Source organism: Terrapene carolina, unplaced genomic scaffold (assembly GCF_002925995.2).
Source record: "Terrapene carolina triunguis isolate 2854851 unplaced genomic scaffold, T_m_triunguis-2.0 Scaffold66, whole genome shotgun sequence".
Classification (NCBI taxonomy): Eukaryota; Metazoa; Chordata; order Testudines; family Emydidae; genus Terrapene; species Terrapene triunguis.
This window is the reverse complement of record NW_020664417.1, coordinates 60893656-60910634: the sequence shown is the minus strand read 5'-3', so window position 1 is coordinate 60910634 and position 16979 is coordinate 60893656. Positions and strand designations below refer to the sequence as shown.

The following is a 16979-nucleotide window of genomic DNA, read 5'->3' as shown; positions in this document are numbered from 1 at the left end:
CAATGAAAGATATAAAGATACAAGGTAAATATGTATATATGTTTTTCTTCTATTACTGGGTGAAGCAAGGGGGTCATCAAGTCATCAGAACCCTGAGAAACACCTCTGCCTCTCCTCATCCCTCTTTTCCTTCAAGGAAGCATCATAGCACACAGGAGAGATGGCTGTGATTCCTTCTAATGAATACTTGTAGAGGGAACTTGTAGAAGTATTTAGCTGTAGTTAAAATGGTCTCCTCAAACAGTCTGCAAAAAGAAAAAAAACAGTTGACATTCTAAAAACTGCTCAGTTCCTTCAGTATGCCTGATATTGGACTAAATGGTCCATCTTTTGGGATTTAGAAAACAATCTGAGCAAGCCAACAGGGAATGTGTATTTAAATTTGACTCCTTGTGTATTTGCCAGTGTGATTGTCTGGCACATCAATGATAAACCTTTGACTGTACAGGCCTACAAAGTGTACATGGAGCTGATTGTTTGTAAAACAAATGCAAATTATAATGTCATTTATTTTCAGTGTAGCTAATCATTCAGGCTGGCACTTCAAAACATTATATTGATACAGTACTTATGCAAAGCAATAACTGTGCAAAAAAATTCAGCAAATGTTCAGTGGTGTTATACAAATTCTCAGCTTCTAACCAGACACTTCCTAAAGTAGCATGCTGTGAATCATATTTTTGGACAAGCTTCCTTGCTACTGAAAGATTATCAATAAGGTCCAGTCTTTCTGTATACGCATTAAAAACAGCCAAACAGTTCAAGTGCTTAGTTCAGAGACCTGCAGAATTTGGAGAGATTGTACTCCATTGCTCAAGCATAGCACACTTCAGAGCTTCCATTCCCACTCCCAAGGACACCCTACTATTAGGCCTTGTCCACTACAAATAGATGCACTGGTGCAACCCCCTAATACAGATACACACTGCATTGGTGTAAACCATGATCTTTATCAGTGCAGCTCACTCTGGGTTCAAATGCCATCCATTCCTACTAACATGCCCATCATGCCCTATCAATGGTCCCCCTTCATTAACACTTCACCTCACAACACCCTTTGCTGGAGACACAAGCCCCCTGCAGACAAGGACCACAGGAGTTCAGTTGGACTCAGAGCTTGAATTTGCCTACACTATAGATCTTTGAGCCCTAAGGAAAACCACAAACTTGTTTATCCTGAACATTTGGGGACTATCCAGACTAGACTCTGAAAATGTGATAATCACCTCATGTTAACTGGCAATTGATTGAATCAAGAGCAATCAAACTCTAGTATAGACATTTGTATCTTCTGAGCAGTGAGTCATCTTTTGACAGTCCTCTGAGATTGTGAAGATGCACACAATGCAAACAGTGAATTTTTTGGGAGGGCGGGGGGGTAGGGTGGAGGGAAGAAAGGAGCTATAGGTCATCTGTTCAGAACCTGTGTTCAGTTTGTGTGTAACTTGGAAGAAAATGTTAGCTTGACCTCAACGGCACCTTACCAATTTCCAGTCCCATGGGCCTTTATCTGCAGATTTCAGAGGGTGTGAACAATTTTGGTTATTATGGAAATTGGATAGCAAGCATAACTAAACTAATACCAACTGTACACTATCAAGAGTCCCAGAGGGACTACCTAAAATTAATAATTAATCATTAATAAAGTAATTGGACTAGTCCCTGAAGTCTTCATTCAAGGAAAACTCCTGATGAAGTAAATGAGAGTTTTTCCTGGGTAAGGACTAAGGCCATGTCTACACTACAAACTTATATTGATGCAAGGTATGTCGGCATAAAGCCGCCATAGTTAGTATATCGCTTGTGCACGTGGTTGCTTGGCTCCTTGTGTTGGCGGTGCACATACTCACCAGGACAGTGTGGTGCACCATGGGTAGGTATCCCAGTGTCCAACCTGCCACCGTCCAATGCCCTGTCTTTTGGGAAGTTTTGGCAATGCATGATGGGGCTGAAACAAGTTGCACAGGGTTTACTGGGAGCATGGGATCAACATCCCAGTGTGAAACTGTCTCCATCCCTTAATATTATCTGTATCCCATAACTTTCATGTCTTTTTTCAAAATCCCACAAAACAGCATGGCCCTCCTCCCTGTCGCCATCTGTGACAGAAGCATGGAGCCTGAACAGCTCTGCACTATTGTCATGAACGTTGCAAGCACAGAGCACAAGATCCTGTAATATTTGCAGAGCCGCAAGAAGAACTGAATTGGTGAACATGATGATTTCTTGGAGGACAGATTGCTGTGGGACACAGAAGCAATTCAAGGTTGTTGGTAGTATTCACAGAATAGCTGCAGATGGTGGAGTGCCCTTTCTGGGCCCTAGAAATGAGCACTGATTGATGGGATTGCATCGTAATGCAGACTTGGGATGATGAGCAGTGGCTGCAGAACTTCTGGATGCACAAGGCAACATTCCTGGATCTGTGTGTTGAGCTCACAACAGCCCTCCAGAGCAGGGACACCAGAATGAAAGCTGCACCGTCAGTGGAGAAGCAAATGGCAATCACACTGTGGAAACTTGCAATGCCAGGTTGCTATCAGTCAGTTGGAGATCAATTTGGATTCAGGAAATCCACTGGGGGGCTATTGTCATTTAAGTGTGCAGAGTCATTAATTGCCTCCTGCTATACAGGACTGTGACTCTCAGCAATGTGCAGGACATAGTGGATGGATTTGAAGCAATGGGGTTCCTGAGGAGTGACAAATGGCAAGCACATCCCTATTTTGGCACCAAATCAGCTTGCCGTTGAGTACATCAATAGAAAGGGCTACTTCTCTATTGTTATGCAAGTATTAGTGGATCACTGGCATCAGTGTGGGCTGGTCAGAGAAGGTGCATCTTTAAGAACACAGGACTGTTCAGAAAGCTGCAAGGAGGGACTTTCTTTCCCAACCAATGGATTACCACTGGGAATGTTGAAATGCTAGTAGAGATCCTGGGTGACCCAGCCTACCAATTGCTCCCCTGGCTTATGAAGTCATACACTGGCCATCTCGACGGCACCAAGGAACAATTCAACTACTGGCTCAGCTGGTGCAAAATGACAGTTGAATGTGCTTTTGGTAGATTGAAGGGATGCTGACGTTGTTTACTCACAAGATTGGACCTTAGTGTGAAAAATATCCCAACGTCTATATCTGCCTGTTGTGTTCTTGTGACATTATGAGTGTGATATAATATCTCATTGAAAGATGACAGGGCCAGAAAGAGTTAGTTAACTCACAGACTGACCTGACCCATGGCCGAACTTTAGAAACTGGTTAGGAAGATATGTAAATGAATAGAGCTTTGAAATGCAAATCTGCATTGTTAGAGGTAGAAGGGTAGATGTTTGTTCAGGTCTTGTGATGTAAGCAAACAAGTCTTGTCTATTACTATAGCTTTGATTCAAAGATCAAAAAAAGGAATATTAACATTTAGGAAGACACTTAACTGAGACAGTATTATTGTCTATATGTCTCTTTGAAGGTTGTGGTAACCTGTATCTGAACTGTTTAATGGATAAATTACCCTGTGCTAATTGCCAGGATGTTTGGGAGAAGGAGAGTTAAGCCTATTGTTTTCTCAGGCCAAAAGGCCGCTGGAAATGTATAAGAACCTTGGGACACGATCCTTCTTCACCCTAATCTTCTATAATTCTATGACGGTGATCAAGGCATGCATGCCCAGACACCTCCCCCTCATCCCTCCCTCTCTGAAGCTGCTCCAGGCACGCTGGAACACACGCACTGCCTGGGCTGCCGGGGAAGAGGCGCATGTCCCCCGGCAGATTTTTTTTTAGTTTTTCTGTGTGGGGGCACAGAAAAATGTAGGCCATATGAATTCTCCCTCACGAGTAGTGTTTGCTATCTGAGAAGCCCCATTATGTCCTGGTGCATCTCCCTCTCCTTTTTTTGCTGGGACCCCTGGGCCTTTCTCCTTTCTACTCTTTCCTTCTCCAGACTGTCCCAAGTGTTCATCCTCTGGGCCCTGTGATCATGATCTGATGCAGCACTGCCTTGCAGGATCTCATTGAACATGTCATCCTTGGTCCCCTTCTTTCTCCTCCTTATCTGGCTCAGGCGTTCCGCGGGTGTGGAGGGGGAGATCCTCAAAGCCATGATGGCAGCAGATATAGATAAAACACAGAGGTACCACTGTCAGTACATTCACTATCTAAAGAGAAACTTAAGATGCAGAACTCACTCCCCTTGTTCCCCTAACATTTTAAGCACTACACGCTCATTCTCACTTCTACTTGGGATTGCTTGTGCATGATGCCAGTCACAGCACCAGCCATGCTAAGTATGCCCTGCTGGGGGCTAGGGAAATGAAAAGGGAATAGTTGGGTTGCACAAAACTATTAGCACAGGGCCGTGGCACTGAATACTGGCACCATTTTCCATAGGCGGTGGTGAATTTAATTGATCTCTCCCTCCTGAGGGTGACAAAGGCAGAGAGATCACAGCTGCTGCTGGCATCCTGAAGCTGCCCAGGCCAATATTTTGCTAGCCTGTGTACTACAATGGTGCCTGTGGAAGTTATCATTGAGTGCATGGGAAAGTGTCCCATTGTGATGGAAGAAGTAAGGCAGCTCTCCCCAGATACCTTCGTCAGAGAATTGCAGAGTAACTCCATGGAAGTTTCATAGAGGTCTCTCCGGAGGATTCAAGGGACATCCCTGTGTATATAAACAAACTGCTAAGCATGCCCTCCCTCCAACTCTAGAGGGGACTGAACAGCAAATAGCAACTCTACCTCTCTTGGTTGTACCACTATTCTTCTAGCATGAGTAAATTAAAGAAAAGTCAAAACCTGTGTCCTGCTATTTTGGAGGGTGCCATCCTGTAATGGCAAATTTATGTATATACTTACCCGAGGTTTCTTCCTCTGCACTGGCCTCACCTGTGCTTGACTGGCTGGACTGCAGTGAAGTCAAAAACAGGTCCTGGCTCACTGAGTAGCTGGATCCCCTGGTCTCCTGTCCCCCATCCTCCTCCTCCTTTTCTTTGTCCACCTCCTCACAGTTAACAGCAGGGGCATGGGCAGCGGGTGGAGCCCCCCTGTGGGGAGGCTAGCTCCTGGCTCCGCCCCTTCCGCCCACGTCCTCCCCACGGCCAGAGCCCTGGGGCCGGAGCCACTAGCCCCCCCCCCTGCCCAGAGAAGCCCTGATCGCCTGCCCCCCCAGCCGCAGGAGCTCTGGGCCAGCCGAAGCCCTGAGCGCCCCCCAAAACCCGGAGGAGCCGAAGCCCCCAACCTGGAGGAGCCCCAGGCTGGCCTAAGCTGCGCCGTGCCTCCCGTCCCCGGACCCAGCCCGCCCAGGGGGAAAGCATCTGTTAGAAGATGCATTTGATATGTCCCATGCAGGTTCCGGGGCGGCTGAGGAGGCAGTATGTGCTTCCTCAGCCGCCTTGGAACCTGCATGGGGCATAATAAAGCAAAAACTTCGCCGCCAAACCCTGCAACTGGGAGCCCAGCGGCCGCAGCAGCGCCGGGGAAGGCAGAGCCTCACCTGACCTATTATACTGGCCGCCCATGAGCAGGGGCCTGTGACTTGTGCTTCTTGGTGGTATCGATGGTGGTTTGTGGGGTGGTGGTGCGGTGTCTCAGCTGAGTATGGTATGCAACTTATTGTAAAAGCAGCAGGCCTGCAGCTTGGCACCAGACTGATTGTTGGCCTCCCTGGCCTTCTGGTATGCCTGTTACAGTTCCTGGGCTTTCATATGGCACTGCTGCTGGTCCTTGACAAAGCCCTTGTCCTGCATCCCCCAAGCAATCTGCTTGTAGATGTCAATGTTTTCTATGGCTGGTTTGGAGCTGTGCCTGCACAGCCTCTGCACTCCACAGGCCCAGGAGATCCAATAACTCTTGTCTACTTCAGGCCAGAGCACATCTGGAGCATGCAACCAGCATGGTCAGCTGGGCATTGCACTCAACAATGGAGTGCTGCTAGGTATGCTCATCAAGTCAGGCAATCAGGAAAAGGAATTTCAAACATTTGTGGGTCATTAAAGGGGGTCTACCTCATTCCTGGGCTGGGGCATTGTGGAGTTCATAATGGTGACCAGAGTGGTCATTGTGGGGCATTGTGGGACAGCTACTAGAGGACTGTTAGGGTACACCTAGGTAACACAGTGTCTACATGTGCACTTCGCTGACCTCCATACATTGACCTTGACAATGCCACTCGGGGAGGTGGTGTTACTATGTCGACCTAACAGGCCACTTATGTAAGTGGAAGACAAATTTAAGTGTGCACACATGAACAACTAGGTTGATGCAAGGCAGCTTACATTGACCAAACTTTGTAGTGTAGACCAAGCCTAAATAACTCCCTAGTAAAGTCTGAGGCCTGCAGAAAAGGAAGAAATAGTTTTCTTATGTTTGTGTGAGGTTATGCTGTGTGCTACATTGATAGCCCTGGACACTGTGGTACCATATTTACCCAAAGATCAGGTAGAGCATGGGTAGTGCATACTTTTCCACGCTGCCTTTTGGAGAAGTTCAGTAGCCATGACTAGTCAATCTTTGACACCTCCGATGAGAATGCTACATAGGGATGCCAATTAACGTCATTTGTAATGTGTTGTGGGGGTTTTTTGTTTGTTTTTTTCCCATTTGGACATCTGTTTACTGGAAACTGACTGAGACCACTAACTCTATTTATTATTACAAGCATTTTTATAGTAACCATCACTTTCTTATCAATGGCATTTGTCATACTACAGGCCACCAAATAGCAATGGGCTGGAGTTGAACCTAGAAGCAAAAGGTTCCCATATCCTTTGGTCTGACCCAGTATGGCCGTTCTTATATTCTTATCCCACCGCAATTTCATTCAGCTATCTAATCCAGTGATACTCAGCCCTCATTAGTTCAAGAGCCAAATTAGCGATCAGCATTACCCCAAAGAGCCAAATAAGATTAAAACTTAGTGCAAGTTGATAACTTAATTAGTTAATAACATAGTAAAAGCATTCTGATTGGTTAATAACTTAGATTGGTTAATAATTAAATCACACAGTGTTTTAATATCACATGCTTCAAAGAGCTGCAGGAGATGCATTAAAGAGCCATTTGCAGCTCCTGTGCCTCAGAGCATCACTGATGTAATCCCTCTTGTATATGCATCTCAAGGCCAAGATAAAGTTCTTTCCTTCTCTCTTAGGTGATAAGCAGATATTTCAGTGTTCTTCATTGCAAGGCCTGCGAGCAGTGGTGGCTCCCATCGACCCTAAGTGTGGCTCACTAGTTCCCTGTAAGCTGTGAGGCCACACAGCAGGCTATAAATAGCCATGCAGCAGCTCTAAAGGGCCACGCAGCAGGGACCGGGAGAGGAGAAAGGTAGGGGGTGGGTGGGAACTGGGGAGGAGAGCAAGTTGGGGTTTGCAAGGCTGCTGTGGTCCTCTCCCCCAGCCCCAGAGCTCCCTGCTGCCAGAGGGGAGAGAGAAGCCCCTTCCCCAGAGCTAGATGCTGCAGGCAGGGAGAGGACTGGGGGCAGTCCTCTGGCCCCAGCCCTGGGGCAGCCTGCCTGCACCCCAAACTCCTCATCCCTGCCCCACCCCAGAGCCCGCACCCCCAGCCAGAGCTCTCACCTCCCCCCCGCATCCCAACACTCTGCCCCAACCCTGAGCCCCCTCCTGTATGCAGAACCCCTCATCCCCGGTCCCACCCAAGAGCCCTCACCCCCAGCCAGAGGGATGAAAAGAAAACAGAGGAACAAATTGACCAACCAACATTTGGACTGCCTTACTAGGATTGCGATGACAGATTACAAATACTGCATGAACAAAGTCAAGGAGGAACAGGCACACTTTCGCTTATCCCGTTTTTAAAGTAAGGTTTGCATTATTCTGCTCTTAAAAAGTTTATTTGCATAGGTGCCTTTTTAATTCTATATGTTTTTCTGGTTATTATTTTATAAAAGGAGTATCATTTTATTGTACAAGTAGACTTTGTTTTAGTTACACGAGTGGCTCTGTAACATTACATCATTAAGGCGTAGTAAGCAATGTGTTAATTTAGTAGTTGATGTGGCTCTCACGTTGAAGGTTTTTTGCCAAAGTGGCCTCCCTTCAAAAATAGTGAAGAGCACTGAGATATTTGTTTCCTTCCTGTTCATGCTAAGGACTGAGTTCTTTCTTAAAGTGTGGGTGCAAAAACCAATTTAGCAGCTTGGTCTTTCTACCCCCCCTCCCCCATAAGCTGTAGTAAAATACAAAGCATTTAGCCAAGTGGAAGGAATATTGTTTCATCATAGTAAGTCAATCAGCTCCAACCTTTATAATGAAGCCACATGAAAAAGTGAAACTGCAGTCTCATTAAGTTGTTTGCAGAGTATATGAGTCAGAACGGTTCTGAATTTCCATGCAACAGCTCATTAGGATTGTGTATAGATTAATAATTTCCATTCTCTGACAGAGATATTGCCATATTTACTGTATATGAGGTATACTCTGTGACCTAATAAGTAATCTCCAGCAAATCTGCTGTACATTTTAAGTTCTTAAATCATTGCAACGTATTGAAATGTTTAGTTTGAATTGTTTTAATATTTAAGCTTCTTAGACCATGTCTAAACTAGGAAAAAGATGAGTTTTTAACATTTGTTAACTAACGCATTAACATCCCAGTCTAGATAAGGCCAGTTGTAGTTTTAACACTTGTTTGCTGGTCACGGTGAACTCCAAACTCCCCCAAGGTTTTAATTCAACCACACAACTCGCCTTGTCTACACTAAGATTTTAACATACGTTATTTAACCTGTACCACAGGTAAAAAAACACGCCTTATTCCTTTTGAAGATAGGCAAACCACTATGAACTGTGACTTGCACTGGTTACCATATACTTGAAGTTGCAGTTTATTACTTTGTTCTGATTTTGAGCTGAGTTCAGCTACATAGGGGCAGTCATGGTTTATTGGGCTTATATTCCATACTAGAGACATCCTTTATTGCAGCTACATTGGCTGAAATCTTCAGTCTAGAGAAAGGATTTAGGCCTTGTCTAGAAATAGACATTGCACCAGTTTAACTAAAATCAATTATTGACTTTAAACCAAAGTAAGACACATTTAAATGAAATCAGCATCCATACAGGATTTGCAGCGGTTTAATGCTTGTCTACACATGAAAATTAAATCAGAATAAGGTAGGCTGTGAATTTATAGAGGAATAGCTATATCAGAATAACTACTTGTGTAGACAATCCCTTACTAAATCAGTTTAAAATCACACTTTAAGTTAAACTGGTACAACTTTCTAGTGTAGTCAAGCCCTTAGGGTAGGTCTACACTTACTTCCTGGTCCGGCGGTAAGCAATCGATCTTCTGGGATCGATTTATCGCGTCTTGTCTAGACGTGATAAATCGATCCCGGAAGTGCTCGCCGTCGACGCCGGTACTCCAGCTCAGGGAGAGGAGTACGCGGCATCGACGGGGGAGCCTGCCTGCCGCGTCTGGACCCGCGGTAAGTTCGAACTAAGGTACTTCGATTTCAGCTACGTTATTAACGTAGCTGAAGTTGTGTACCTTAGTTCGAAGTGGGGGGGTTAGTGTGGACCAGGCCTTAGTTTCAGGTGTCTCAAGTCATTCCTTTCTTCCTCCTCTTGTTCTCCTGTGGGAGTTTTACACCTCAGGTTACTTGATCTGCACCCCTGTATCCTCATCCACAAAAATGTTTATACAGATATACACTCTGAGAATGCTATGACAGTCTGTTATGAAATATCCATTTTATGAGTCCCAAATCCATGCATAATTTTATTCATTGCTTTGGACAAACTGTTTGTGATTTCTGTTATTTCTTTTTGTGCATGTCAACTAAAGAGTCTCTCTTTAAAAGTGCCTCACATAATAGTTGTCTCTTAGCCCATCTCATCTTATCAATATCTTATTTCTTAAATAAGCACCCTCCACTTCAAATGCCCTTTGGTTTTTTTCCCCTTGCCTCATGACCACCTTTTCCATGTTAATTCACCAGAGATATCAATCTGAATCCAGACACTGTTTGCAGAAAGTGACAGGATATATAATAATATCATTTGATAACTTATTTCTTATATTGCTATATATTTGTCTTATAATTCCCTCCACTTTATTTTACTCTATATTAAAAAAAGACCTCATACATTAATGCTGATCTGTCACAGAGTTCTTCATAAGAGTGAGGTTTCTAGTGTGGCATGTTGCAAAAAATACCTTTGAAGTGTAATTAGAGGTAGATTCTGACCAATTGAAACAAAAACTCTAAAGTGTGAACTGCCTTCATTCATCTCAATAGGATTGTAACTTGAACATCTTATAATGAAAATTTAAATTTAATTTAGTTCCCTGCTTGTAATTTCAACAGCCACAACCAGTTATTGTGCTTATCTAGTAGAATGTGCTATTCATTTGAAAAGTTGTTCCCTAGGAATGTAACTAACATATAAAACATTGAATGGGGTCCCGGAGGGATCAGTTCTGGGTCCAGTTCTGTTCAATGTCTTTATAAATGATTCAGATAATGGCATAGAGAGTACACTTATAAAATTTGCGGACGATACCAAGCGGGGAGGGGTTGTAAGTGCTTTGGAAGATAGGATTAAAATTCAAAATGATCTGGAGAAATGGTCTGAAGTAAATAGGAAGAAAGTCAGTAAGGACAAATGCAAAGTACTCCACTTCAGGAACAAGCGGTTGCACACATACAAAATGGGAAATGACTGCTAAAGAGTGCTGCAGAAAGCGATCTGGGTGTCATAATGGATCACAAGCTAACTATGGGTCAACAGTGTAACATTGTTTCAAAAAAAGCAAACATCATTTTGAGATGTATTAGCAGGAGTGTAGTGAGCAAGACGTGCTCCGCGCTGTTTAGGCCTCAATGGGAGTATTGTGTCCAGTTCTGGGCGCAACATTTCAGGAAAGATGTGGACAATTTGGAGAAAGTCCAGAGAAGAGCAACAAAAATTATTAAAGTTCTAGAAAACATGACCTATGGAGGTCATGGAGGTGGTTTTTTTAGAGCTAGTTCTCCCAGTGCTCTGCCGCGACTACAGCACTTTAACGTTGCCAGTGTAGCCTAGCCCTTAGATGGACGTTACTAAAGAAGTGCAAAGTATTATTTATAGTTGGTATGGTGTTTGTTTCAAAGATTCACTGGAGCAGTGCCGATATAGTTTCTCTAGTTTAGAGTTTGTGGGTATTGCAACAGAAAAGCTGACAGTGATTTTAATCCAATAATACAAGTACCGTCTTTCAGTTACCCTGAAGTTTCAACATTTGTGTAAAATAGTTATGTTTCAGTGTTACTGTGTCCCACAAACTCTGGAGTTTTTCACAACAGGCCTCAAATAAAGTGGTTGAGCCTCTTGTGCTCTGAGCTGATTGGTGAATGTGATGAAGTACAGTAAACTTAGCAGTCTAACCACAGAGAGATGTTTTCTTTCTGCACCGGAAACACCTGCCAGAAAAGCTGGGTTCACTCAAACTGCATGTAGAACAGCCCAGAATTAAACTTCCATCTGTACAAAAGTTAGAGAGTGATATATTACATTTGGTAAATCAATTTATATTAAGTATATATTATTGTATTATATTGCCAGGTACACGAGAAACATAATTGCAAGTTGAAGGAAGCTTTGTAAATTGCATTTTTCACAAGTGACCGTGCACTGCCAGTTTTAGACTAGTAATTTGAGAAGAGTGCATAGTGGGATTCACATATTTTTCTCCCAAATGAAATAAAAAGACCTTGGAAAACACACCATGGCACAGCAAGTAAACATGATTTGCATCCACGTTGATTTCATACCCATTTTTTATTAACTTAAGTCCTGCTTACAACCAAGGCTGATGCATGATTGTTGCTAAGTCCAGTTACAGTCCCTCTGTTCAGATGGGAACACACAGCCATGACTGTAGCCTGGATAGCAGGTCTTCCCAAAGCATTGCATCACACAATAACCAGGCTTCCCCACCACATTCCCATTAGAACAGATATTCCAGGAGGAAGTAATGCCTGAATGAACAAGAAGTTCAATGCTTTTTGCCTACTCCTTGCTGTAAATAGTCACAATGCACACCTGTGTCAGCTTTTGTTTTCTTTTCTTTTCTACTAGGCAGTTTGCTAGCTCTTTCCATCTCATCTCACAAAATTGAGACCTCCAAATCTGTGCATGGTCAGATATCAAGATTAAGACCTTCCTCGCAGTTTGAGATGAGACCATCCAACCTGATCTAGCTTTTTGCTAGTGGAACCAGCAGGGGGTATAAACAGATTTTAGGCACGTGCCAAATCTGGTATCGTTCTGTTGGACAAACAACGATGAGAGACAATAAAAACACCAAAGATCTGGTAACACTAAAGGGCACTAATTATAACCCAGCAGTTTCATGGCAGTAGCACTTATTTAAAATGAGATGATCCAGCCTGGCATACAACCCTTGTTGTGATGTTGTACCTGTCACCTCTTGAGACAGCAATTGCAACAGTGCGAATATTGTCACCACAGATGAGGGTAGGGTGGCAGCCAGGGGACAATGGTGACTCTGGAGTGTTTTCAGGGGACTCAATCCTAGGAGGTAGGGCATTTAATATTTTAATCAGATCGTACAATGGCATTACCACTTGTGAGAACTGGAACTCAGGAAGGTATGGTGGGACCCTTGCCCTGCACTACTGTCATCGAGTAACTAGGGGTAGATGTGGATCTCACTCTCCTTAAGGAGTTACTAAAACCTAGTTGAGGAAAATCTACTTCCCCTGCCCGGCGTTTGCACCTCGCTTGCATGTCTCAGTGACTCCGCAATCCACGACCTAGGGCGCTGTTGGCACCGAGCGCGGCTTCCCGCACATCCGCTTAGCCACTCGCCAACAAAAGACGGCCCGGTTGAGCAACCACTTGGGTGCGAGGAGCACCCGCCCAGTCATTGGTCAAGACACCAGCGAATCGCAGCGTCCTACGGAGCGGGCGGTGCAACTTGGGCTTGTCAATCGCCAATTTCACCAATCAGGGGAGTCGGAAAAGACCGCGAGGCGCCCCGATTGGCTCGGAGAGGGCAGGCTCAGATACAAAAAGGGCAGGAGGCAGCGCCGCCTGTTGTAATTAGGACGCTCATTGGCCGGAGTGATTTTGCCGCTTCGCGCCGAGAGAGGCCGCTGCCATCGTGCCGCCCATGCCCGGCTGGAGGAGCCGCTGCCCGCAGAGCACGGCCGAGCCCGCCGCCTGCCCGTTCTGGGCGATGCTGGGGCTCCTGGCGCAGGAGCCCGGCCTGGGGTGGCTGGCGGAGAGTCTCTCCGAGCGGGCGGCCGCGCGCTCGCCGCCCGCCTCGAGCCGCAGCAGACGCGGTGGCCGCTGGGCAGCCGCAAGCAGCGTCAGCACAAGCCCGGGTCCTGGTGCGGCTTCGGGCCAGGCGAGGATGCGGAGCCCGAGGGAGCAGTGGGGCTGCCCCGCAGCTGGGGGAGAAGCTGCAGCGGCCCTGACGGCAGCCGCTGCCGCCGCGGAACAGGCGTTAGGAGACGCGCTAAGCGGTGAGTGCGGCCGGGCTGCGGCCGGTGGGGACTCCAATCCCCGGCGTGCCCTGCGGCGCGGGCCGCTGCTGCCGGGCGGCTCGGGCCCAGGGCACGCCGTGGGCGTCCCCGCTCGGCGCGGCTGGGGCCCGAGGGGAAGTGGGGCACTGGGGAGGAGGGGGTGCGCGGGGACAACGGCCAGTGCGGCTTCCCACGGGGCCGCGGCTGGGTGTCGCGGCGGGCGGGGCCTGGGTCTGTGTCACAGCTCCGGCTCCACGCGGAATGAGCGCGGGTGCTTCGCGCCATGTGCCACCAGCAGGCTCGGGGCGGCCTCCGCACGGGGTGGGAGTGCTGGGAAACGCCTGGGCGGCGGCGAGCTCCCGCCGTGCGGTGCGCTGTGCCCCGCGCTCCTCGGGAGTAGGGTGTTTCTCCCCTCGCTCCCGCTTTCCCCGGCCGCTTCTAATGTACGTGCTCGAGCCTCGAGCCAGCTGGCGGGTTAGTAAACAACAGCCTCTGACAATACATCTGGAGACGCGGCTCCGCTGCCTTCTCTGGGGTTGACATATGTGAGGCCTGGCGTTTGATACTGCCGGCGGCGGGGAGAGGCTGTACAGGAAGATAGAATATCTTTAAGTAAAAATCTACAAAGGATTTAAAAGCCTCAGAACAATCCTTTGATCTCTGACAAAGGTCTAAGCGTTTGGGGTTTTTTAATAGGGTTTATGGCTTACTTATTTACCTTAGACACGGTAAAAGCACACATCCTGGTCCTCTCCTTCTGAGCTCAAACCTCCAATTGAAGGGGTGGGTGAATCTTTATTAAATGCTTTCTTATGGGGTGCAAGAGGGGTTGGCAAAAGAGTCAAAGGCTTTAAACAGTGAAACTAATTATCCTCCCCTTGCTTGCTTGACTTGACAGAGCTAGTATTACTAATGTAATATCATTTTAGTATGATGTAAAAGTAAATCTCTCAATTTACCCATTTGGTTTGCTTTCACATGGGAAAGAAAACGTGCAACTATTGGGCTTTTGGGAATGTCGAGCATTACTGCAGCACCTATAGTTATTTGATTGTCACCTTGAGATGGTTGTCCCAGTGTGGTACCTGATGTAGTTCACCATTTGTATCTGTGGATTTGCAACTGTACTTTGCCCAAGAGGGTGGCAGCTTGGTTTCAAGAGAGTCTGCTAAACTCCAGACTTTTGGGGGAGGGTAATCTGGCCCACTGACTTCAGGGACATCAGTTGCTGAATTTTCTACCACTTTTGGTGGCAGGCCTTGGGGAGGGTGTTGAGATTCCTTAGAATGTATGGTATAAGGGGAATAAGTGCTGAGACTAGAATGGGGACGGCCATCTGTCCAACTTTTAACCCTTATTTCATGATTTGTCAGATGTTAACTGATTCTGATTTTGTTTATTGCAGGTGGATGCATTTCTGGACCTCGTATAGGAGATGGACCTAGCCTTGTCTCTGAGCAGCATATGTTGGGCCCTTGGCCCTGGAAGGCCTTGGACTTGTTGGAGCGTTCAGGAGATGCCAGAATTTGGCAAGCCTACCATGCAGGCCTGATGCACTTTTTTCTCTTTAGAGAAGAGATGGGAATGCCTGCAGTTTGGCCAGTTCCAGAGGATCAAATTAGAGGGTTTGTGGTGGCTATGGAATCACAAGGCTTGTCCTCACCGAAAATACTGATGTACTTGGCAGGACTCTCCTATATCTCCAAAATCACAGGTCACCGTGATCCTCTTCAAGATTTTGTAACATGTCATATGGTGGCAGGGTTGCAGTGGAGGGAAGGTAATCAAAGATATTGCAGATCTCATGTAACCATTGAGGTGTTGCGATCTCTCTTGGGCACAGTACAATCTGTGTGTAGCTCTCTTTATGAATGTTTGTTGTTCCGTGCCTTGTTTACTGTGGCTTTTTTTGGGGCTCTTCGGGTGGAAGAAGTGGTAGCAGAGTACCACAACTGGGCACAGCCAGAGCTCCTGTACATGAGTGATGTCCAGCTGACTGAGGAAAGAGTGAACATTTACCTGCATACATCCTACCTGGGCCAAGAAAGGCTTTTGATCTCTCTTGGATTATCTAGTGAGACATGGGTATGCCCTGTTGAGGCACTGTGCAATTACGTGGCAGCCAGGCCACGAGGGGACGGCCCTCTCTTTGTACACTGGGATGGTACACCATTGACAAGGAGACAGTTCTTGGCTGTCTTCCGTTCTGCTTTAAGGTTACTTGGCCTTCGTCCAGAGCAATATGGTGTACATTCTTTCTGGTTGGGAGCTGTTGTGACTGCTGTACGCTATAGATGTTCTGAAGAAACTATTCTGCGCCTGGGCAGGTGGCAAGGTATCCACCCAAAGAGGAGACAGAAGTAGTCAACCACAGAAGCCAAAACAACAGCTAATGTTCTCTGGTCTATTCCCCTTGCTGATGCAGTATTGTTTCCTACAGTGTGTGATCTAGTGCTCTGCTGCATAAACTTCAAAGTAATGGAGCAACTTTTTCAGAGAACATTCTAGTTAATTGACTTTTCTGGAGTTTTCAGTGTGCTGCCCTCTGCATTTGTTTGTAAGCTATATCTGTTGGGGATTGGACTTCATGTCTCTTTGCAAAATTTACTTGCAAGAATTGCTTACCTAGTAAAGTCTTCATGATCAATAAACTTGCAGTTCAATCTCTTTTCCAACTTGTCTGGCCTTCATTGTGGCAGGTCAACAAACTGTTTCTATGCCATATCTCAGCAGCAAATAAACTAAGTCTTGCAGCCTTACTGCTGTTAGACTCAATGGTATATTTAATTGGGACATGAGGACAAACAATCTTGTACCTATTGGGATTGCAAGCAGTATATTGCTAAACTGAAACTTTCTAAATATAACTTTAGGCAAAGTGTACAACTTGTTAGGTCAATTATACAAATTATAGATAATGCAAGAACAAGATACGTTCAATGAAACTAAAAGGGGAAATTCAGAACAATAGTTTAAATAAAAGGATGGCAGAAGACTGGAACTTGCTGTCACTAGAACTAATTGAGGGCAAGAACTTAGCTAATACCTTCTGGAATCATGTGATCTATATGGATATCCAAAGTGTGCATAATTGACTACAGACTGTTTTTAGCAACCCTTCCAATAGCTAATATCAGTCTGAGACCTAGATGGGGTAAATATAATTCACCAAATTCTACCAGAAGTTTATTTGCTAATAGGCAGTGTGACGGTGTATCTCATCAGGCTTTATGGAAATATGCTTATGAAGATATATATGACCTAACTGGAATATGTTTTATGTTACATATGCCATGTAACATCTCTGTAAAGGTTATGATCTACTGAATACATTTCTCCTATTTGTATGCCTGTATCATTTTTGTACTTGAAGTTATGAATATTGGCTGTATACTTGCTTGATTTCTAAGTACCCTTAGTAGAGCATTTGGTCAGCTTCTTGAGAAAGGAATGGGCAAATTAAGTGCCCAATCAAGAAACA

General features: G+C 45.6%; 1 protein-coding gene across 1 annotated transcript; it reads left to right on the top strand.

The window, feature by feature from the left end:
• The first annotated feature begins 13143 nt into the window (after nucleotides 1–13143).
• LOC112114782 lies at nucleotides 13144–16730 on the top strand. Its single transcript, XM_024211649.2, has 2 exons — nucleotides 13144–13498; nucleotides 14904–16730. The coding sequence occupies exons 1-2, from the start codon at nucleotides 13144–13146 to the stop codon at nucleotides 15860–15862; spliced, it is 1314 nt and encodes a 437-aa protein (XP_024067417.2). The 3' UTR covers nucleotides 15863–16730.
• Nucleotides 16731–16979: the final 249 nt, after the last annotated feature.